We start from the raw sequence: 19,111 nt of genomic DNA, 5'->3' as shown, positions 1-19,111 counted from the left end.
CCAAAATACATATTTAAAATGCTTAAGGAGGGGTCATGACATAAATAAGCTAAAACCTACTCTAATATCAAATGTATGCAATAATACCAATTTAAACATAATAATATCTACAAAATAAAATATAATTCAAATAATTCAATAGAAAATAAAACACTTAACATAAGAATTAAACTCTTTGAAAAAATAAACAATAACATTGCTATGTATTCACAATAAGAAATTTATAATACAACGAGAGAACTTTCCAATGCTATCAAGGAGATATTCAACTCAAATTTTGGAGTTATTTGCAACCTAATCTTATCTTTCAACAACTATACTCATCTAATCTTAATCACTTTCTATATAGACAAGAAAATAACAAGAAAACTTAGAAGATAAAATTTACTAGTTTTTTTTTTTGTCAATGTACCCAAGAAACATTTTTTTAAAGGTGGGTACCCATGCTTGACTTTACATCCACTAATTATAACAACTTTGAAGCAAACTCAAATGCTCTCTCTAAAATGTCCAGTTTTCAATTCCTTTAGATCAAATATATTTTATATAACCTACAAAATTAAATACATTTCTAATATTACATATAACAATTACCTAGGAAAACATTTCTTTATTCAAAGTGTGACATCCCACTTAAAGGTGGACAATTTTAAACAAATAAATACATTTTTTAATGTTAAGTGGACAAATACCATTTCCATCATAAATAAAATAATTTAGATATTAAATATGTGTCCACAATTTGAAAAAAGTTGTTCTTTTGTTGGCTTATACAATTAGTAAGAGAACAAAATATGTTTTGAAAGTTAATGAATCCTTGATTTGTTGGTGAAGTTGATTGATTTTGAATGAGTTCACTAGGGATTAAGTCTTGTTGAGTGTAAGGTCTTGAAACTATAAGAAATGAGGTTGATACTACACGTAGTACTTTGGTAGAATGAATACTCTTAGTTCTTGGATCTTAATCAATGCGGTTTCAATTTTAGACTCATGCACTTGTATAGAGTGTGGATGATATAAACTCCTGCATAAAAAATATGGATCTAAACTAACAAATTCAAATTTAAAGATTCAAGGTTCAAATTTATGACTATAAGAATTATTTCAATTAATCGGTATACTATTGAAGCTAAACTAAAAGAACAAAATTCACATCCTTTACTTTGGCATAATTGATACCCCTTAGTCCTTGGCTCTTAGCCAAAGATGTTTCAACTTAAAGCTAATGCTCTCGTATTAGGTATGGATGATATAAACTCCTAAGTCATCAAAAGACATGGATCTAAATTAACAATTCAAATTTTAAGATTCAAGTTTCAAATTCATGACTATAAGAAAGGTTTCGATTAATTCTATAATATTGAAGTTTAACTAAAATAATAGAAATTGTGTCTTTTACTTTGGTAGAGTGGATACCTCTCAATCCTTCGTCCTTAACTGAACGGATCTCAACTTAAAGTTCATGCACTTGTATCAAGTGTAGATGATATACACTCCATATAAAAACATGAATCTAAACTAATAGATTCAATTTTATCCCTGTAAGAAAGATTTCAATTAACTCTATACTAATGAATGTGAACTAAAATAATGAAACTTGTGTCATTTAAATAAATGATGAAAAAGACAAGCTAGAATAACATTTCATGCCATGTTGTATTTTATGCAATTTCCCCATCACACCAACAACAAACGTTGAGTAGGCCAGGGGTCAGCATCAACTTACTTCACCAAACAAAGATGGTCCAAAAGTGTAAGGATGGTCTTGTGTGGTTTGGTAGGGGTAGGTAGTCACAACTCCCCACTCTACACCCAAATATCATATTATTTTCACAGAGTAGGTGACTAAATAAATGTTGTGGAGGAGATCTCCTCCCCTAATCTTGGAGCAGATCACGTACTTTTCGCTTCCACAGCGACAAAATATCAGAGCGACGATTCAAAAAAGGAAAATAAATCTATAAATTGGGTCATTGGATCATTTGGGTCATATCATTTGTTTGGAGAGGAGGTTTTGACTGCTAATCGGTCTTGTTGTGGTGATGATGAACACTAGTATAAGGACGGAACTCCAAAATCATCATCGCTTCAGTCAGGATGAGATAATCATACAATAAATAAACAAGTGAGAGACGCATGGCCGCCGGCTGGGGGTCAGAATTTGAGAGTAGTGCTTAGTGGTCATGGTGATTTCTACGAGCTGCCCTAGGTTTTGAGGGTTAAGTTGTGTACGGGCTGTGAAAAGGATCGGAAGTGGGGTGGGACCCGTGCAACAGATTTTGCCCTAGCGGCTTCCAAGAGCCGCATCGTGAATCACACCCTGCCGAGGTGTGAGCTAAGCTGGTGATTTGTTTATTTTTATGGGGGTGGGAATTGTCACGTAACAAGGTACCACCTAAGCTATAAGCTGCTTCTGCTCTCGCCCAGCTGTCCGTCAATTATCACGAGACCTTTGGAGGTTGGGGAAAGACAGGTGTGGAGGGGTAAGAATAGGAATGTAGGTAAAGGGGACGCATATGTGAGGTAGATACGGGGCTGAGAGAAGTGGGTTGGGGCCAGGCTGGGCCAAGGTGCGCCCACGATAAGCTTGCTATATAAGGATAATTGGGGCTTTGTTGGAACAAAGAAGTAATGGTGGCGGAAGGAGGACATATGCTTGCCCCATATGCTTTAGTTTAGTTTCTCTCTTTCTTTTTTAACTCCCGATCTCGGCTCCGCGTTTTCACGAGCACCAACAGAGTGTGATAGATATTGAGACAGGAGGGAGGGCGGTGAGGGGGAAGATTAAGATTTTGAAAACATAAAGATCGAATCTTGAATGGAGGCGGTAGTGTTGGGTAAGGGGGGAACGATCTGGGGGAAGGGGAGAAATGAGGGGCGGGGGGTGGCGGTGCAGCCCTGCTCTGTGGGGCGTTTGAAATGGGGAGGAGCGGCGCGGGTGACGAATCCGTTGGTGTCGGCAAGCAGGAGAATGCAATACGTATGGCGGTCGGAAGGGCCGGGAAGACAGGCCAGGCTGAGGCATTGTCGGAAGGTGCGTGCTATGGCGTTATCAGAGGTGCCGAGTGGGCGCCTGGGCTTGTATGATCCGTCGATGGACAAGGACTCGTGCGGCGTGGGCTTTGTTGCTGATCTCTCTTCACGCCCCACTCGCAAAACGGTAACGATAGATTTTAGTTGCTACGTAGGTGGTCAATGTCAGGGTGTTGTTTCAGTTGTTGAATGGATGGATGGATGATTGGATGCAGGTGGAGGATGCCTTGGAAATGCTTGTTCGCATGGCGCACCGTGGCGCCTGCGGTTGCGAGACTAATACAGGTGATGGTGCTGGAATTCTCGTTGCACTTCCACACCGCTTCTTTGTACAGGTACGTAAATATCCACCGCTTCATGTGATCAGCTAAAATATACTCGTTTCTGTGTGATCTGAAAGATACATATAGAAATCCATGACGCAGTCTTTTACAGAAGCTCCTCAACGGAACTTTATGCCTGTTATTTCTTTCTTTCATTTCGTCTGTCATGGTCAACAGCAGTGTATTTGATTTCGCGTAAATATGATCCAATCTACTAGAGCTTGCATATGCTGCCCTTCCTTTCGTTAATTTATGTGATGAGAGGATCAATTCTCCATTTTCAACTTTTAGCAGTCAAATAATGAACCTCCTTGCGTTGAGGGAAGGTCGAGTGAGCTTTAACGATCACGTCTTCTTGAATATTCTCTTTAAGTTGCAAGCATGTAGAGTTTTCTTACTGTATCGATTTATGTGATAATTAATTGGGATTTGACTGCATAATTTCGAATCAATGATTTAAACCATTCGCTAATCGAGATTGATGGGTTTTTTATGGACCACTACTTATGTATTACGCAGTTAAATATAAAATAATCCAATCCAATAGAGGCCAAGTCAACTTTTACAAACTATGTCCTCTTCCAAAAGCCTCGCTAAATATTATGGAGGTTAGTAGCATTAGATTTTGACAGTCCATTTATGTAAGTGAGATTTCAAGCTTTTTGGAGAAAACTGCATAGCAATTTTTACATCAACTATTTGCATCACATTCCCTATTTGGGGTTACTTTGCAAAAGTATTATCTGCCATGTAGCTGCAGCCACGGACCTTTAACTCTATCCAGCAGCTACTGAAAACTGTGCCCTCGGATCAAAAGTTTTTACCTGCAAAGTCCTGCCTCGTTAAGTTCAAAATCCACTAAGGAGTTTACTGCCAGAACGTGTTCATAGCTCGAAAAGTATTATTGTTCTTATACCTTTTTTCCAATATTTTGTTGAAATTTGAAGTGTTGGCTGATCTATAAGAAGCATCAGTGTTGGAGTTTTCGGAGGCATTTTCATGCGACTTTTGTCTATACAGGTCTGTCCTGTGAACTTTGCATCCGCTGATTTGAAATCTCGATTAACTTTTAGCAGCATCCATGGTTTGAACATTATTGGAATTAAACTGCTATCAAGTCCTGGGTCCAATCATCTTGCAGCAATTGAGATTGCTGTTGCTTCTGTTAAAATAAAATGGGTGACCTAAATCGAATTTGTTGGAGTCTTGAACTGCTGATTGTTTGACAATACTTATTCTGATCGGCTACAAATAAAACATGTTAATACCGTGGACACTAAATATATCCTATTATAACCCTTCTCAAAATTAAATCCTTCTCAAAAATTAACTAAATGTTTAAATTATTTAGTTAATTTTGCTTGCCTAAAGCATCCCATACCTTATTATTCACACTTAATTAAATAAGCTTATTATTTAATTATCCTATTTCCAACCCACATGTCTAAATTATTAACTAAGCAATTTTCCTCCACCTTTTTTAAGAGTAAACGAGCCATTAATTGCGTTTCCCTCCTAAATTCTTATGGTTGCAACAAATTACTATTTATAGTAAATGCAATCTTAGCCTTACATTTCAAACACATTTAATCATGACCATTCAATCTCTCCTCAATCCTAGAAAAAATCTGAGTCATTCTTCACTACTGATTTTCTAAACTCATCTTCACCATACATCTTCCCTCCCAAAATTCTATAACTAAGAGCTACAAGCTCTCATTTTTGGAATCCAATCTTATTTTAACTGCATGGTGTCAAAATAGTTAACTATATGATTCGTTTATTTGAGGTTTGTGATAGTTTAGGAGAGGAAGCTTTGTTTTGCATTTGTTTCCTAGTTTGGTTCTAAACTATTGTTTACAAATACATTGGGGTAAAACTGGATGCATATGCACATTTGGCCTACCGAACACAAAAAACATTTTTCTTGTGTCATTGTAGACATCTATCGAGTACAGATTTGTTTATATTTTGGCTAATGGTTATGTTGTATGTAACAGTGGAGTTAAATAGCTCTGTCATCTCTTAAGCATCTGTTTTTAACTGTCATTTTAGCAGTCTCATGTGTTGTCTACCTAGGACAGTTAAAGTCATCAAAGATGTGTGACATTAGAGGACATGGTATTCTCTATATGATGCCTATATTTTGGTTTTGTTCAGGCTGTTAAGGATTGTGGATTTGATTTGCCACCTGCGGGAGAGTATGCAGTTGGAATGTTCTTCTTGCCAACGTCTGAAACCAGAAGGGAAGAAAGCAAAAATGTTTTTAACAAGGTATATGTCATGCTATCTCAAATCCCAGAGGAATATGTTGTCAGGACTGCTGTATTCTGATCTGTAATTGATTTGTGTGGTTTGTGAAAGAGTAAATGCTAGTAAATTGAATTTGATGCTTCAAATGAATTTTCAAGTAGTTTTACAATATTATTGCGTGGAAAATGCATTAAGAAGTATATATTTAAGCCAATTAATTAGTCATTGGTGCGAGGTTCATACCTACTGTAGTTTATGGACTACCTGGAAAGTGATTCATCCTAAACATAACATGTTTCATTTCTTCCCATTTTTAACAGCCAAATGTCATTCAGATTTATTTAGACATTGGATCAGAATGTCTTTAGTGACAGTGCCCAAGGGAAGTATTATAAGATAAATACTCCAAGCACAAGCATAATCATGTCCATGTACATTAAATAGGCTTTGAACCCCATCAAATAGAAAAAAGTTATTTTTATACCCATAATTGATTACATAGCCAGCAGGATGCCTTCTTGGTTTTGCAGCTCAGGAAACTAATTTCTCCTTTCTTCATGGTATGTGCATTTGCATTGTTATTTTGATCTGCACTAAGTGAATGATATCTGCAGTATTCAATAACTTGGCTAAAATTTTTCATTTTCATGAATTCTTTCAAGGAAATGTTAGTATCTTATGAATGTGGAGATTGTCCTTTTTGGCGCCTTTCCTGAATTGTGCAAAGAAATCAATTAAGATATGGAATTTGGTATCTGCCTCAACTTCCTTTGCCTCACTCTTAATATAAGATTTTTCCCTGTTAACTGAGATGGATAGTTGTACAAGCAATTAAATATCGAGTTTCAAGGCAGATTTTACTTCTCTCCTCTCTCCCCATCCCTTTCTTCTTAGGGGTGCAATTCTCTCCACTACTTTTTCCTGTTATTGGGTTCTGGTGTTCACAAGCTACGATTAATGTTCAAGAAGAACTTGAAAAAGGAAGTTATTGCCATGGTCAAACATACATGGATGTTTCTCTTGGCAGCATTGTTTGCTAAAGCAATAAAATTTGTGTTTGCTTCATCATTTAGTAGTGCTCAGATTTCTGGTGCACATGTTTGATTGTTTGTTCCTGTTTTCCGATTGGTCATGTATGAGTACTGGCTTTTTACCATTTATTCAACAATTGAAACTAATTGCTTCAATCTTTTGGTTGGATAAATGATTGTAGGTTAGATATACTGGGAAATTGTAGATTTTATTGTTTGTTTGCTGCATTCTATGTTTGGTTATGAGGAGTGGTAACTGGCGTTTATCTACTGGAGAACCGTGATTTTGTTCATTACCAGTTTTATTTTTTGCTGTATGAGTGCCAACTAGTTTAACTACCGGAGAACTATAAAATGGATGATTGCCAGTTTTTTTAAAACCATTTTTAAATTGTAGGTTGCAGAGTCATTGGGACATGTTATTTTGGGCTGGCGTCATGTGAAAACAAACAACACAGAATTGGGTAAATCCGCTCTTCAAACAGAGCCTGTTGTTGAACAAGTTTTTCTTACAGCAAGCTCCAGATCTAGTGCAGACTTTGAGCAACAGGTAAAATTTATTATAATTTCTAAGTTCAATTAAGTCAGTTTTTCCTGCTTTCTTGTTGAACGTCTGATTAATGGTTTACAGTTATGGTTGACATTGATTATGAGCAAGTAGTACCTGTAAATCTTATGTACCCCTTCTAATGTAGACCTGTAAATCTTATGTACCCCTTCTAATGTAGATCTGCAACATACTGTGCAGATGTACGTATTGAGAAGGACCTCAATGGTGGCCATAAGAGCTGCATTAAACTTGCAGCATGGAGGAGTGAGAGATTTCTACATATGCTCCCTTTCGTCAAGGTTAGTTTTTCTCTAATAACTACAATTTTTATTGGAAATATTATTGGCCATAGATGGACTCTATATCTAGTGGCTGTCTTGCTTGTGTATGTCAGAAAAGGGTACTCCATAAGCGGGGATGGAGCTTTTCAAGTAAAAGATGCAGTTAGTGAACTCAATGGGGACTAATCTTGTGCTCAACGTGTATGTTTTTGTAAATAGCCTTTTGTGGTACTTAAACATTTCAAAAGTTCTAGTAATTTACCAAAGTCAATAGCCTCAAAAAGTCATTTCTACCAACAAAAGAAAGGAAATATTGGGTCTAAGCCAATTAACAGCAATTTTAAACATTAGACGTAGATCATCTTGCAAGTTGTTTTGAAAAATATAATATATTTTCTGTTGCTGCTCTCTTCCCTGATATGAGAGTGGTTCAGTTTCTTTGCTTTTCAAAGTTACTAAAAGTAACATGGCATAAGAGTGTGAGACATATGTCAATACCATAAGCTTCTAACAGAGAAATGTGTCACCGAATACCATTTTGAATGTCGCTCATGCTTGCCATTATAATTTTCATGTGGTGTGTTGATTTTCTTACTAATGGTTATATATTGGGACAAGATTTATTTGTATGTATTACAAATATTTTTCTTCTGCTCTTTTTTTTTAACAAATGACAAAATCACATGCTATAATAAGTCGATAACAGTCAAATAACCCTTCAGTGTATTCTTTGCTGTAGGACAATTGTATATAAAGGTCAACTCAAACCTGATCAGTTGAAGAACTATTACTTCGCAGATTTGGGTCATGAAAAGTTTACTAGCTACATGGCTTTGGTAAATATTATTTCTCTCTGCTTTACAGTCAATTGTGAACACCAGATGTGGAACTAGCTATGCAAGTTATCATCCTGCTTTAGATTGATTGGTTATCAAAAGGGTGTTTCTCAAAGTTGGTTGCGGCTGCAAACTTAGAATGAGTTTCTCTTTTTCGTTCTGTTGATTATTTTTTAGTGTGGGTTGTGGATGACTTGGGTAAGGTGGGTTAGACCTTGATGTGGAGTGACAAATGTTGCAGAGTTTGATGCATAGCTCCACATGGTCAGTTCAATGGGGCAGTTCTCCATTGCCTGGGCAAAGAGATGAATGGAGCACTTGAAGAATATGATGTTCGCCCATGGATGTGAGATTGTGTAGTTGGAGCTGAGATGTCAAGGTAGCTGAGGGTTTTGAAATAATTTATAATGAGACTGAGTCTAAAACTGACTGACATTATCTTTATTTTCTGTGTCCTAAGAAACATTTTGTCCAGCCTAAGTTCTCATGCCCTTTCATAATGAAGCGAATGTCAGGAATAAGCTGAGTAATTATAACTTTGCCTCAGGTAAATTTATGTCCTTTACATGCAGATTCATTCTCGGTTCTCAACAAACACATTTCCAAGCTGGGATCGAGCTCAGCCTATGCGTATCTTGGGGCATAATGGGGAGATAAATACTCTGCGTGGAAATGTCAATTGGTGAGGTTTTTTCCATTTTGATGGATCTATTGGTATGAAAAATTGTGCTCATGATCATTGGCATGAAGATAATTTTCATACTGCACTTTGAATTTTTTATTGAATAAAGGGAAAACTGTAGAGCTACGGGTCATACTTGCAGCTTGACCTTTTTACTCATTATCTCAATTGTAAAAGTAGTTTCTCAAATCTTTCGCAGGATGAGAGCACGTGAAGGACTGTTAAAATGTCAGAACCTTGCTCTTTCAAAGGATGAGATGCAGAAGCTTCTTCCTATTGTGGATGCAAGTTCTTCAGATTCAGGTACTTTTAATGCTTTTAAAAGTAAACTTCCTTGGTTAATAAGTATGCTGTCATCTCACAGTTGGAATGTATTTCAGGGGCTTTTGATGGTGTATTAGAGCTTCTTGTTCGTACTGGGAGAAGTCTTCCTGAAGCGATAATGATGATGATTCCCGAGGCATGGCAAAATGATCAAAACATGGATCCTGATCGACGAGCCTTATATGAATATTTCTCAGCTTTGATGGAGCCATGGGATGGGCCAGCCCTTGTGGCATGTAAGTTTCTACTTGTCTATTTGTGGGAATATGCATTTTCTTGTTGTTGACAGGAGATTGAGGTTTAGGAACAGGGACCTTGACGTTGTACCCATAGACAAGCATATAGAATTCCCCTAAACATACCTACATGTAAGGTTCAGAAAATTCATTCAAAAATCTCTAATCCTGGAATTTAGCAGCTCATGTTCAGTATTTGTAACCACATCCCATGTTAGAGTTTCCTTTCTGGTAACTTCATTGTCTGGTCCTGGCGACTATGTGTAAATGTAATCTGGTTGCACTCCTGTACTTCATACTCCAACCCTATATTAATAAATCGTCCCTGTTTTCATGCCCTATCCCATCTCTCCATTATTTCTGCATCATCACATGAGTGTTGTTTGTTTTTTATGATTTCATTGCATAGTGTGAAATTCTACTCCTATTAAATGTTCGCATAAGTCAGGCATGCATTTTTAATTGAAAATGATAGATGTTTGAATGAAGTGGCTACCATAAAAGTGGTGGAATGAAACTCTTTTGACAAGAATATGCGGTCCTTTTGCATGAATAACACCATAATTTTTCTATTTTGCATATTCAGTTACTGATGGCCGCTATCTTGGAGCAACATTGGACCGCAATGGACTTCGTCCTGGCCGTTTCTATGTAACCCACAGTGGGCGAGTTATCATGGCAAGTGAAGTGGGAGTTGTAGACATTCCATATGAGGATGTTTGCCAGAAGGGAAGGCTGAACCCTGGCATGATGCTGCTCGTAGATTTTGATAAACATGTCATTGTAGATGATGAGGCTCTGAAAAAACAATTCTCTGGCTTACGGCCCTATGGAGAATGGCTAAAAAGACAGAAGATCACCCTCAAAGAAATTGTTGACTCTCTACCAGAATCAGAGAGGGTACCTGAACCAATAATTGGATCTATGAAGGTAAATTAAGGGCTTGTTACGACTAAGATACCCTTGCTATGACCAATTTCTTAGCTTCTGGCCTTTTATTGTTTTACAGGTTGATGGATCTGATAATACAATGGAAAACATGGGAATACATGGTTTGTTATCACCATTGAAGGCTTATGGGTAATTGTTCCATGCATAAATAACTATCAGATTCTTTTTGAAGATATATTTGATGGCATCATCCACAAACTATCTGATTGGGTTGTTAGTTTACTAGATCATTTAAATGTTTATATGTAGGTACACAATTGAAGCTTTGGAAATGTTACTGCTTCCTATGGCAAAAGATGGGACAGAGGCACTTGGTTCAATGGGGAACGATGCACCTTTAGCTGTGATGTCAACTAGACCAAAAATTATCTTTGAGTACTTTAAGCAAATGTTTGCTCAAGTGACAAATCCACCAATTGATCCGATTCGTGAAGCTATCGTCACGTCAATGGAGTGCATGATTGGTCCAGAAGGGGATCTTACAGAAACTAGTGAGAAACAGTGTCATCGGATTTCTCTGAAGGGCCCTCTTCTTTCCATTGAAGAAATGGAAGCAGTTAAAAAGATGAATTTTCGTGGTTGGCGTAGCAAAGTGCTTGATATAACATTTCCTAAAGAACAAGGAACCAAAGGTTTGGAAGCGACTTTAGATAGAATATGCTCAGAAGCCCGCATTGCAATTTGTGAAGGTTACAAAACACTGGTACTGTCGGATAGAGGTAAGAAATGTTATTGGCTTTGAGCTATTCCTAGTAGTTGCTTGTGCAACAGACTATAAATCTTCATATTTGTGACTGCTGAAATTTCACTTTGTACTTGGACTGTATGGGATGAAATTTTTTTGTATTTAAAAGTTTGTACTTCGTGCAGCCACATCATCCAAGCGGGTTCCTGTCAGCTCTCTGTTAGCAGTGGGTGCAGTGCATCATCATCTTGTCTCATCTTTGGAGCGTACTCGAATTGGACTAGTTGTGGAATCTGGGGAACCCCGCGAAGTCCATCATTTCTGCACACTTGTAGGTTTTGGTGCAGATGCAATATGCCCATACTTGGCAATTGAATCAATATGGAGACTACATATTGATGGTAAAATCCCTCCAAAGAAGAATGGCATTTTCCATTCCAAAGACGAACTGGTTCGAAAGTATTTCAAAGCAAGTAATTCTGGCATGCTGAAGGTTATAGCAAAGATGGGAATTTCTACTCTAGCATCTTACAAAGGGGCTCAGATTTTTGAGGCACTTGGGCTTTCTTCTGAGGTGGTTCAAAGGTGTTTTGTTGGAACACCAAGTCGGGTGGAGGGTGCAACATTTGAGATGCTTGCTCGGGATATGCTTCAATTGCATGACTTGGCATTCCCTAGCCGACTCTTACCTGAAGGAAGTGCTGATGCCCAAGCTTTGCCCAATCCTGGTGATTATCATTGGCGTAAAGATGGTGAAGTGCATCTTAATGATCCACTTGCTATTGCAAAACTGCAAGAGGCAGCACGTACAAATAGTGTTGTAGCTTATAAACAATATTCTAAAATAGTTCAGGATTTAAACAAACATTGCAATTTGAGAGGCATGTTGAAATTTAAGAAATCATTGGATAAGAAGATTTCCTTGGATGAAGTTGAACCAGCTAGTGAGATTGTGAAGCGATTCTGCACGGGTGCTATGAGTTATGGGTCAATTTCATTAGAGGCTCATACAACATTGGCTATTGCTATGAACAAGATTGGAGGGAAGTCCAATACAGGTATCTGTTTCTTTCTTTCTTGTGACAATCTCAGTGCATCAATATACAGGTATCTGTAATCCCTCAAAGTTTCTAACACTTGGCTTTAAGAAAAGGGCAACATAAATGAAATACTATTAGTTACTTTTTACCCATGACCATTCCTAATGTTACCTTTGGCCTATTTTTCCTTCACTCAGGTGAAGGAGGAGAGAATCCATCTCGCTTGCAACCACTTCCGGATGGTTCCATGAATCCTAAAAGAAGTGCAATCAAGCAAGTCGCAAGTGGACGTTTTGGCGTTTCTAGCTATTACTTGACCAATGCAGACGAGCTTCAGATTAAGATGGCCCAGGTATGAATTTGGTATATCTATGATGCCTAGATGGCAGTGTTAGTAATACTGTCTCTTTTTGGGGTAGAGATCAAATTTCATACAAACTAATTCTGACTTACATCTGCTTGTTAGTAACACTCTGCCAGACTTGGTGTTAATTCATTGTTTTTTTGTACAGAGGAGATTGTAGGCATTTTAAGAACTTGTTTCCAATTTCAGATATGGATATTGCTTTTGTCATTCATTTCAAATATGGCTGAATACAGGGAGCAAAGCCTGGTGAGGGTGGTGAACTTCCAGGCCATAAAGTCATTGACGACATTGCTGTCACAAGAAATTCTACTGCTGGTGTAGGACTAATTAGTCCTCCTCCACATCACGATATTTATTCTATTGAAGATCTTGCACAACTTATATATGACCTGAAGGTATTTAACTTAGATTAACAGATACGATGGCTTTTTTTCTTTTTTTCAACCATAGATGTGTTGTTATGTTATTAATTTCACTCACCATATTCTTTTTCAATATATGTACACGTTAAGACTGTAAATTTCTCATTTATGCTATTTTCCACTCCGCATCCAACTCTACCCAAGCTTAACAGAATTGCATATTCCCATAAAGTACATTGAAAATATGCAATGCTGGTGAAGTTGTACTTTTCATTAATTGCTTTTTAAAAAGATTTTAGCTTGAGTATTGCATTATTAAAACATGTGAATCGGAGATGTGGTAAAGGAAAGGAAGTGGAGTATCTCAGATTATTTTGTTTACTGCAGAATTCCAATCCTAGAGCTCGTATCAGTGTAAAGTTGGTCTCTGAAGCTGGGGTTGGAGTGATTGCCAGTGGTGTGGTGAAAGGTCATGCAGAACATTTACTAATTTCAGGACATGATGGGGGTACAGGGGCATCTCGTTGGACAGGCATAAAAAATGCTGGGCTACCATGGGAACTTGGTCTGGCAGAGACTCACCAGACCCTAGTTGCCAATGATTTACGTGGTCGCACAGTTCTACAGACAGATGGGCAGCTAAAGACTGGAAGAGATGTCGTTATAGCAGCTCTACTTGGTGCAGAAGAGTTCGGTTTTAGTACAGCACCTCTGATCACTCTGGGTTGCATCATGATGCGTAAATGTCACAAGAACACATGTCCAGTTGGCGTTGCTACTCAGGATCCTGTTTTGCGAGAGAAATTTGCAGGAGAACCAGAACATGTGATCAATTTTTTGTTTATGGTTGCAGAAGAGGCTCGTGAACTTATGGCTGAGATGGGTTTCAGGACCGTGGATGATATGGTGGGCCATGCAGAAATGCTGGAGATGGATGAAGAAGTCATTAACAGTAGTGAGAAGCTTGAAAATATTGATCTCTCTTTACTACTGCAACCTGCATCAGAGATTCGCCCAGAGGCAGCTCAACATTGCATTCAGAAACAAGATCATGGATTGGACATGGCATTGGATCAAGAGTTAATTAGATTATCAAAGCCAGCCATAGAGAAAAGGCTTCCAGTTTATGCGGAAATGCCAATTGGGAATGTTAATAGGGCTGTTGGCACAATGCTTAGCCATGAAGTCACAAAAAGATACAATATGGAGGGTTTGCCTACGGACACTATTCATGTTAAACTAAGAGGAAGTGCAGGTCAGAGTCTTGGGGCATTCCTTTGTGCAGGAATTACCCTGGAGCTGGAAGGTGATAGCAACGATTATGTTGGTAAGGGTTTATCAGGAGGTAAGATTGTAGTTTACCCTCCAACAATTAGTCAGTTTGATCCCAAAGAGAACATTGTCATTGGCAATGTTGCACTGTATGGAGCTACTGGTGGTGAAGCATATTTCAATGGAATGGCAGCAGAAAGGTTTTGTGTGAGAAATTCTGGTGCCAAAGCAGTTGTGGAAGGAGTGGGAGATCATGGATGTGAATACATGACAGGTGGAACTGTGGTTATCCTAGGCAAGACAGGGAGGAATTTTGCAGCTGGCATGAGTGGTGGAATTGCCTATGTTTTTGATGTAGATGGAAAGTTCAGTTCTAGGTGCAATGCAGAGTCAGTATATCTTGAAAAAGTTGAAGAAGAAGAAGATATTTTAACATTGAAGGCAATGATACAACAGCATCAGCGCCACACAGACAGTGAGCTGGCAAAATATGTTCTTACAGATTTTGGAACTCTTCTTCCAAAATTTGTAAAAGTATTCCCAAAAGACTATAAAAGGGTGCTACAAGAAATGAAGGCTAACAATATTATTAAGGAAGCAGAGAAGGCCGAACTAATGAAAAAAGATGCTTTTGAGGAGCTGAAGAAAATGTCTGAAGTTACTTTAAATGCACGTGGAAGTGATGAGAAGGTTTCAGAGGTATATTTTATAAGTTCAGTGTTAAAACAGTGTGAATTATTTAAAGAATGGTTAATTTAGTCAACTTAAACCCAAAATTATAATATATGTTTAGAACTCCTTATGTATTTAAAGTGATTTCATTCTAAATTTACAGCAAAGCAAACTGAAAGTTGTAGCACAGAGGCCTACAAAAATTGATGATGCAGTTAAGAATGGTGGTTTTATGAAGTATGAGCGTGAGAGTGTTTCCTATAGAGATGCGGTGGTACGAATAAATGACTGGAAAGAGGTTGTTGAGGAAACACGGCCAGATGCCCTGCTGAAAACACAGTCAGCTAGGTGTATGGACTGTGGAACACCCTTTTGTCATCAGGTTATAGTCTTATATGATCTCTCAAGTACAATTTATAAAACAAATATATATGTAGGAAAGTTGATTCCTTGCATTTCATGATATCTACCGTGCAGTGTGCCTGTGTCTATAAGCTTGCTATTTTCTACTGCTATTATCTTATTATTGATTGTACATCATCTTTCCACACAGGATAACAGTGGATGTCCACTTGGAAACAAAATACCGGAGTGGAATGAATTAGTGTATCAAGGCCGCTGGCGAGAAGCCTTGGATAGGCTGTTGGAAACAAACAATTTTCCTGAGTTCACAGGGCGTGTATGCCCTGCCCCCTGTGAGGGTTCATGTGTACTGGGAATTATTGAAAATCCTGTATCCATTAAAAGTATTGAATGTTCCATCATTGATAAAGCTTTTGAAGAAGGATGGATGATTCCTCGCCCACCTGTGAAACGTACAGGGTATGTCTCTGGCTTGGCTTGCTAATTTACTTTCATAGTCATATATTCTCTGTTAAAAAAGGATCAATAACACAAAAATTGTTGTGGGCAAGTCTCTGTTTTGAAATGATGGCTATTGGTGCAGGAAAAAAGTTGCTGTAGTTGGAAGTGGGCCATCTGGTCTGGCTGCAGCTGACCAACTCAATAAAGCAGGGCACTCTGTTACTGTATATGAACGAGCTGATCGAATTGGAGGTCTGATGATGTATGGGGTGCCTAATATGAAGACAGACAAGATTGATGTTGTGCAGCGCCGTGTTGATCTAATGAAAGACGAAGGTGTCAACTTTATTGTGAGTGCAAATGTCGGTGTTGATCCACTTTTCTCTGTGGATAGGCTTCGTGCAGACAATGACGCTCTTCTCCTTGCATGTGGTGCAACAAAGCCAAGGTATGGACATCCTTTTGAATTTAAATAGCTGAAGTTTTACTTTTGGAGTTGAAGATGTTACAAAGACTAGATTATATGAATTGCAGGGATCTTCCTGTACCCGGATGTGAATTAAAAGGAATACATTTTGCTATGGATTTTCTTCATGCAAACACCAAAAGTTTGTTGGATAGCGAATTGCAAGATGGAAAGTTCATTTCTGCAAAAGATAAAATGGTGGTTGTTATAGGAGGAGGAGACACTGGAACTGATTGTATAGCTACAGCTATCAGGCATGGGAGCAATAATATTGTGAACTTGGAGCTCCTTCCCGAACCACCCAAATCCCGTGCTCCTGGGAATCCTTGGCCGCAGGTTAATTTTTTTCCCCGTTAAACAACTTAATTTTTTTCCTGAATATAAAATGGCTTTTACACCCTGTGCATTGTACCTCAGTAAAGATTATTGAACATGCGATAAATAGCAGATATTAAAATTCCATGAGTATGATCTTTGTCCACATTTTGGCAGTGGCCTCGAATTTTCCGAGTAGATTATGGTCATCAAGAAGCTAAAGCAAAGTTTGGTGAGGATCCCAGGAAATATGAAGTCCTAACAAAAAGGTTTATAGGAGATGACAATGGGAATGTCAGAGGGCTTGAAGTTGTTCGGGTAAAGTGGGAAAAAGATGAAAGTGGAAAGTTCCAGTTCAAAGAGATAGAGGGCTCAGAAGAGGTTATAAAAGCAGAGCTTGTTTTATTAGCATTGGGCTTTCTGGGACCAGAGCAGGTAAGCGCTTCTTTAATAGGCAAATGATTTTTAAGTTTATACTGGGCTCCTAGAAATATATTTGGTAGGCCAAAGTAATTCACTAGTTTGGTTTTATTGGCTTTTGACAGACACTATTTAGAGTTTCATCTGCATTTAGAGTCTAATTGACAAGTGATTGTTAGGTTACACGGATTTCTCAAAATGTATTTGGTAGTCCAACGTGGTTTAGTAGTTTAGCTTTATAGGGTTTGAAAGATTTTTTTTGGTTTGATCTCCACTAAATGATAAGTTAGAATTATTGGTATTGATTGTTCAAAAATTGAGTACGCTAATATTGCATACTTGGAACCAGAAACATTAAAAGGAAATCTTCAAATTTTTTCCCCTTCTTTCCAATGCCCAAGTGATAACTTCACGTACGCTTTTTAGGTTCTTATTCGTATTTCTACAGTTGTAGCTCCATTCTGATTTGAGTTGTATTTGGAATGACAGAACATTGCAGAGAAGCTAGGAATGGAAAGAGATAACCGATCAAACTTCAAAGCAGACTTTGGCCGCTTTGAAACCAACGTTGAAGGTATATTTGCAGCAGGTGACTGTAGGCGAGGGCAGTCACTTGTTGTTTGGGCCATTGCAGAAGGGAGAGCAGCAGCTTGCCAGATAGATAAGTTTGTGATGAAAGAAGATGTTCAGTTGCTCACAACTTACCAAGATGCAGTCGAGGGCAAGGATAAACACCCAGCGTTTACTTGAAATTGGATGAAAGCTGAATTGGCTGTTTCGTCTGAACATTAATATCATCAAAGGGCACAATTCTTGACTGCTCGATCAGATTTGAGGGGCATTTGATACTTACTAATAGTAACAAATCTTGCAAAGGCAACAGCTGCCCTGGCTATGGTCCTCCATTGGAGAAGGGTCTACATTATGATACTTTTGGCCTTGATACAAGCAACTTTCTGTGGCCTGTGTTTTATTTTGATAAGTTGTGGTCGGCATGGTTACGAAGATATCTTTTGGTCCCACTTTTGATGAGTTGTGGGGTTTGCTATTTTTGTCCAGGTCGAAGTAGATCATTGGTTTTTGTTGCCTTACAGTTTAGTTCAAGGCGTGTACAGTAGCAATTCATGCATGCATGTGTTTTCAGTTATAAGATTCATGCTACAAGTTAATGATACAGGTGGACTGTGTACAGAGATGTAATTTGAGTAGAATAAGATCCATTTTCTTTTGTTATGTCAACCCTGGCAGTAACTGCACCAGGTTTTTATCCTATTTAAATACATGCGTAAGGTGTTTCTTGAGGTTCAGTTTTGATAGTTGCGACTGATCTTCTGCATGAATGGATATTTAATGTTTGCTCTGTTTTAATGACATATTCTTCACATTATTATTATGTATATAATTCGTTGAATTGAATAATGTGAATATGTTCTGGTATTCCATTACGTGTACAATTTGGAGAGTAACTTTTGATGGATTGGTACTAGTTAAGTTTGATAAGATTTAATAACTTTTATGTTGTTTGTTAAATTCGCTGCAGCCAGCTACATGCACGGTTTGCTTTTTGTTTCCAGTTATTTAACTTGATCCTATTTGTGTTTTAGGCTAATTCAATTTTCCATCAACATACTAGTAGCTGTACTGCTCAGAAAATAAACCAAAAGAGCATTATCCCATTAATTAATACTAGTTTTTGATTAAGATTAAAAAAATGGATTTTGAAAGGGCCCAAACCATTATTCAACCGGAAAACATTTTTCCACAAGTTATGGAACAAACAGAACAAGCAAAGAACAATCAGGAATAGAAAACTAGAGAAGAAACAGTGATAACATAACACAGGAGTATAAAAACATGAAGAAGACACCACCTACTTTAAAACAAATCAACTTTTGTAAACTAGTGGCAGCTTGTCATGCTTTGGTGAGGAAGTTGGCTCGGTTAGCAAAGGTAGTCTCCAGGGGATCTTCCTCAATTTTAATGGTAGCAGCATCATGAGACATGGTCTCGACTTTTCCTTTGGCAGGGCCCTCTATCTTGCTTTTCTTTTGGGAGGGCCATCTATCTTGCTTTTTTATTTTTATTTTTATTTTTATTTTTGATTTATTTTAGAGCACGTAAAGACTGGCTGCAGAGGTCTTTATGGTGATTTTGTTGAATGCAACCACTTGAGTAAGATTTTCAACACGTGAACAATTCATAGAGCTA

The 19,111-nt window shown here is 37.8% G+C and overlaps 1 protein-coding gene across 3 annotated transcripts; it reads left to right on the top strand.

Annotated features, from left to right (window-relative positions):
• The first annotated feature begins 2,047 nt into the window (after positions 1-2,047).
• LOC131065765 (glutamate synthase 1 [NADH], chloroplastic) lies at positions 2,048-18,210 on the top strand. Of its 3 annotated transcripts, XM_058000408.2 has the most exons (22): positions 2,048-3,160; positions 3,249-3,368; positions 5,517-5,630; positions 7,038-7,190; positions 7,389-7,489; positions 8,211-8,307; positions 8,880-8,989; positions 9,189-9,292; positions 9,370-9,549; positions 10,136-10,479; positions 10,559-10,629; positions 10,750-11,219; positions 11,371-12,243; positions 12,423-12,577; positions 12,826-12,987; positions 13,342-14,925; positions 15,062-15,280; positions 15,452-15,720; positions 15,845-16,150; positions 16,237-16,504; positions 16,661-16,918; positions 17,393-18,210. In XM_058000408.2, the coding sequence occupies exons 1-22, from the start codon at positions 2,819-2,821 to the stop codon at positions 17,651-17,653; spliced, it is 6,561 nt and encodes a 2,186-aa protein (XP_057856391.2). In that variant the 5' UTR covers positions 2,048-2,818; the 3' UTR covers positions 17,654-18,210. The 3 variants fall into 3 exon arrangements, with proteins under 3 accessions (XP_057856391.2, XP_057856392.2, XP_057856393.2); XM_058000409.2 differs by lacking the exons at positions 2,048-3,160; positions 3,249-3,368; positions 5,517-5,630; positions 7,038-7,190 and adding an exon at positions 7,585-7,672 and having other exon boundaries at positions 7,390-7,489; XM_058000410.2 differs by lacking the exons at positions 2,048-3,160; positions 3,249-3,368; positions 5,517-5,630; ... (1 more) ...; positions 7,389-7,489; positions 8,211-8,307 and adding an exon at positions 8,549-8,686.
• The last annotated feature ends 901 nt before the right edge of the window (positions 18,211-19,111 follow it).

The sequence above is a fragment of the Cryptomeria japonica genome, chromosome 7, assembly GCF_030272615.1.
Source record: "Cryptomeria japonica chromosome 7, Sugi_1.0, whole genome shotgun sequence".
Lineage (NCBI taxonomy): Eukaryota > Viridiplantae > Streptophyta > Pinopsida > Cupressales > Cupressaceae > Cryptomeria > Cryptomeria japonica.
The sequence above is the reverse complement of the archived record's forward strand: the minus strand, read 5'-3'. Positions and strand labels throughout refer to the sequence as shown.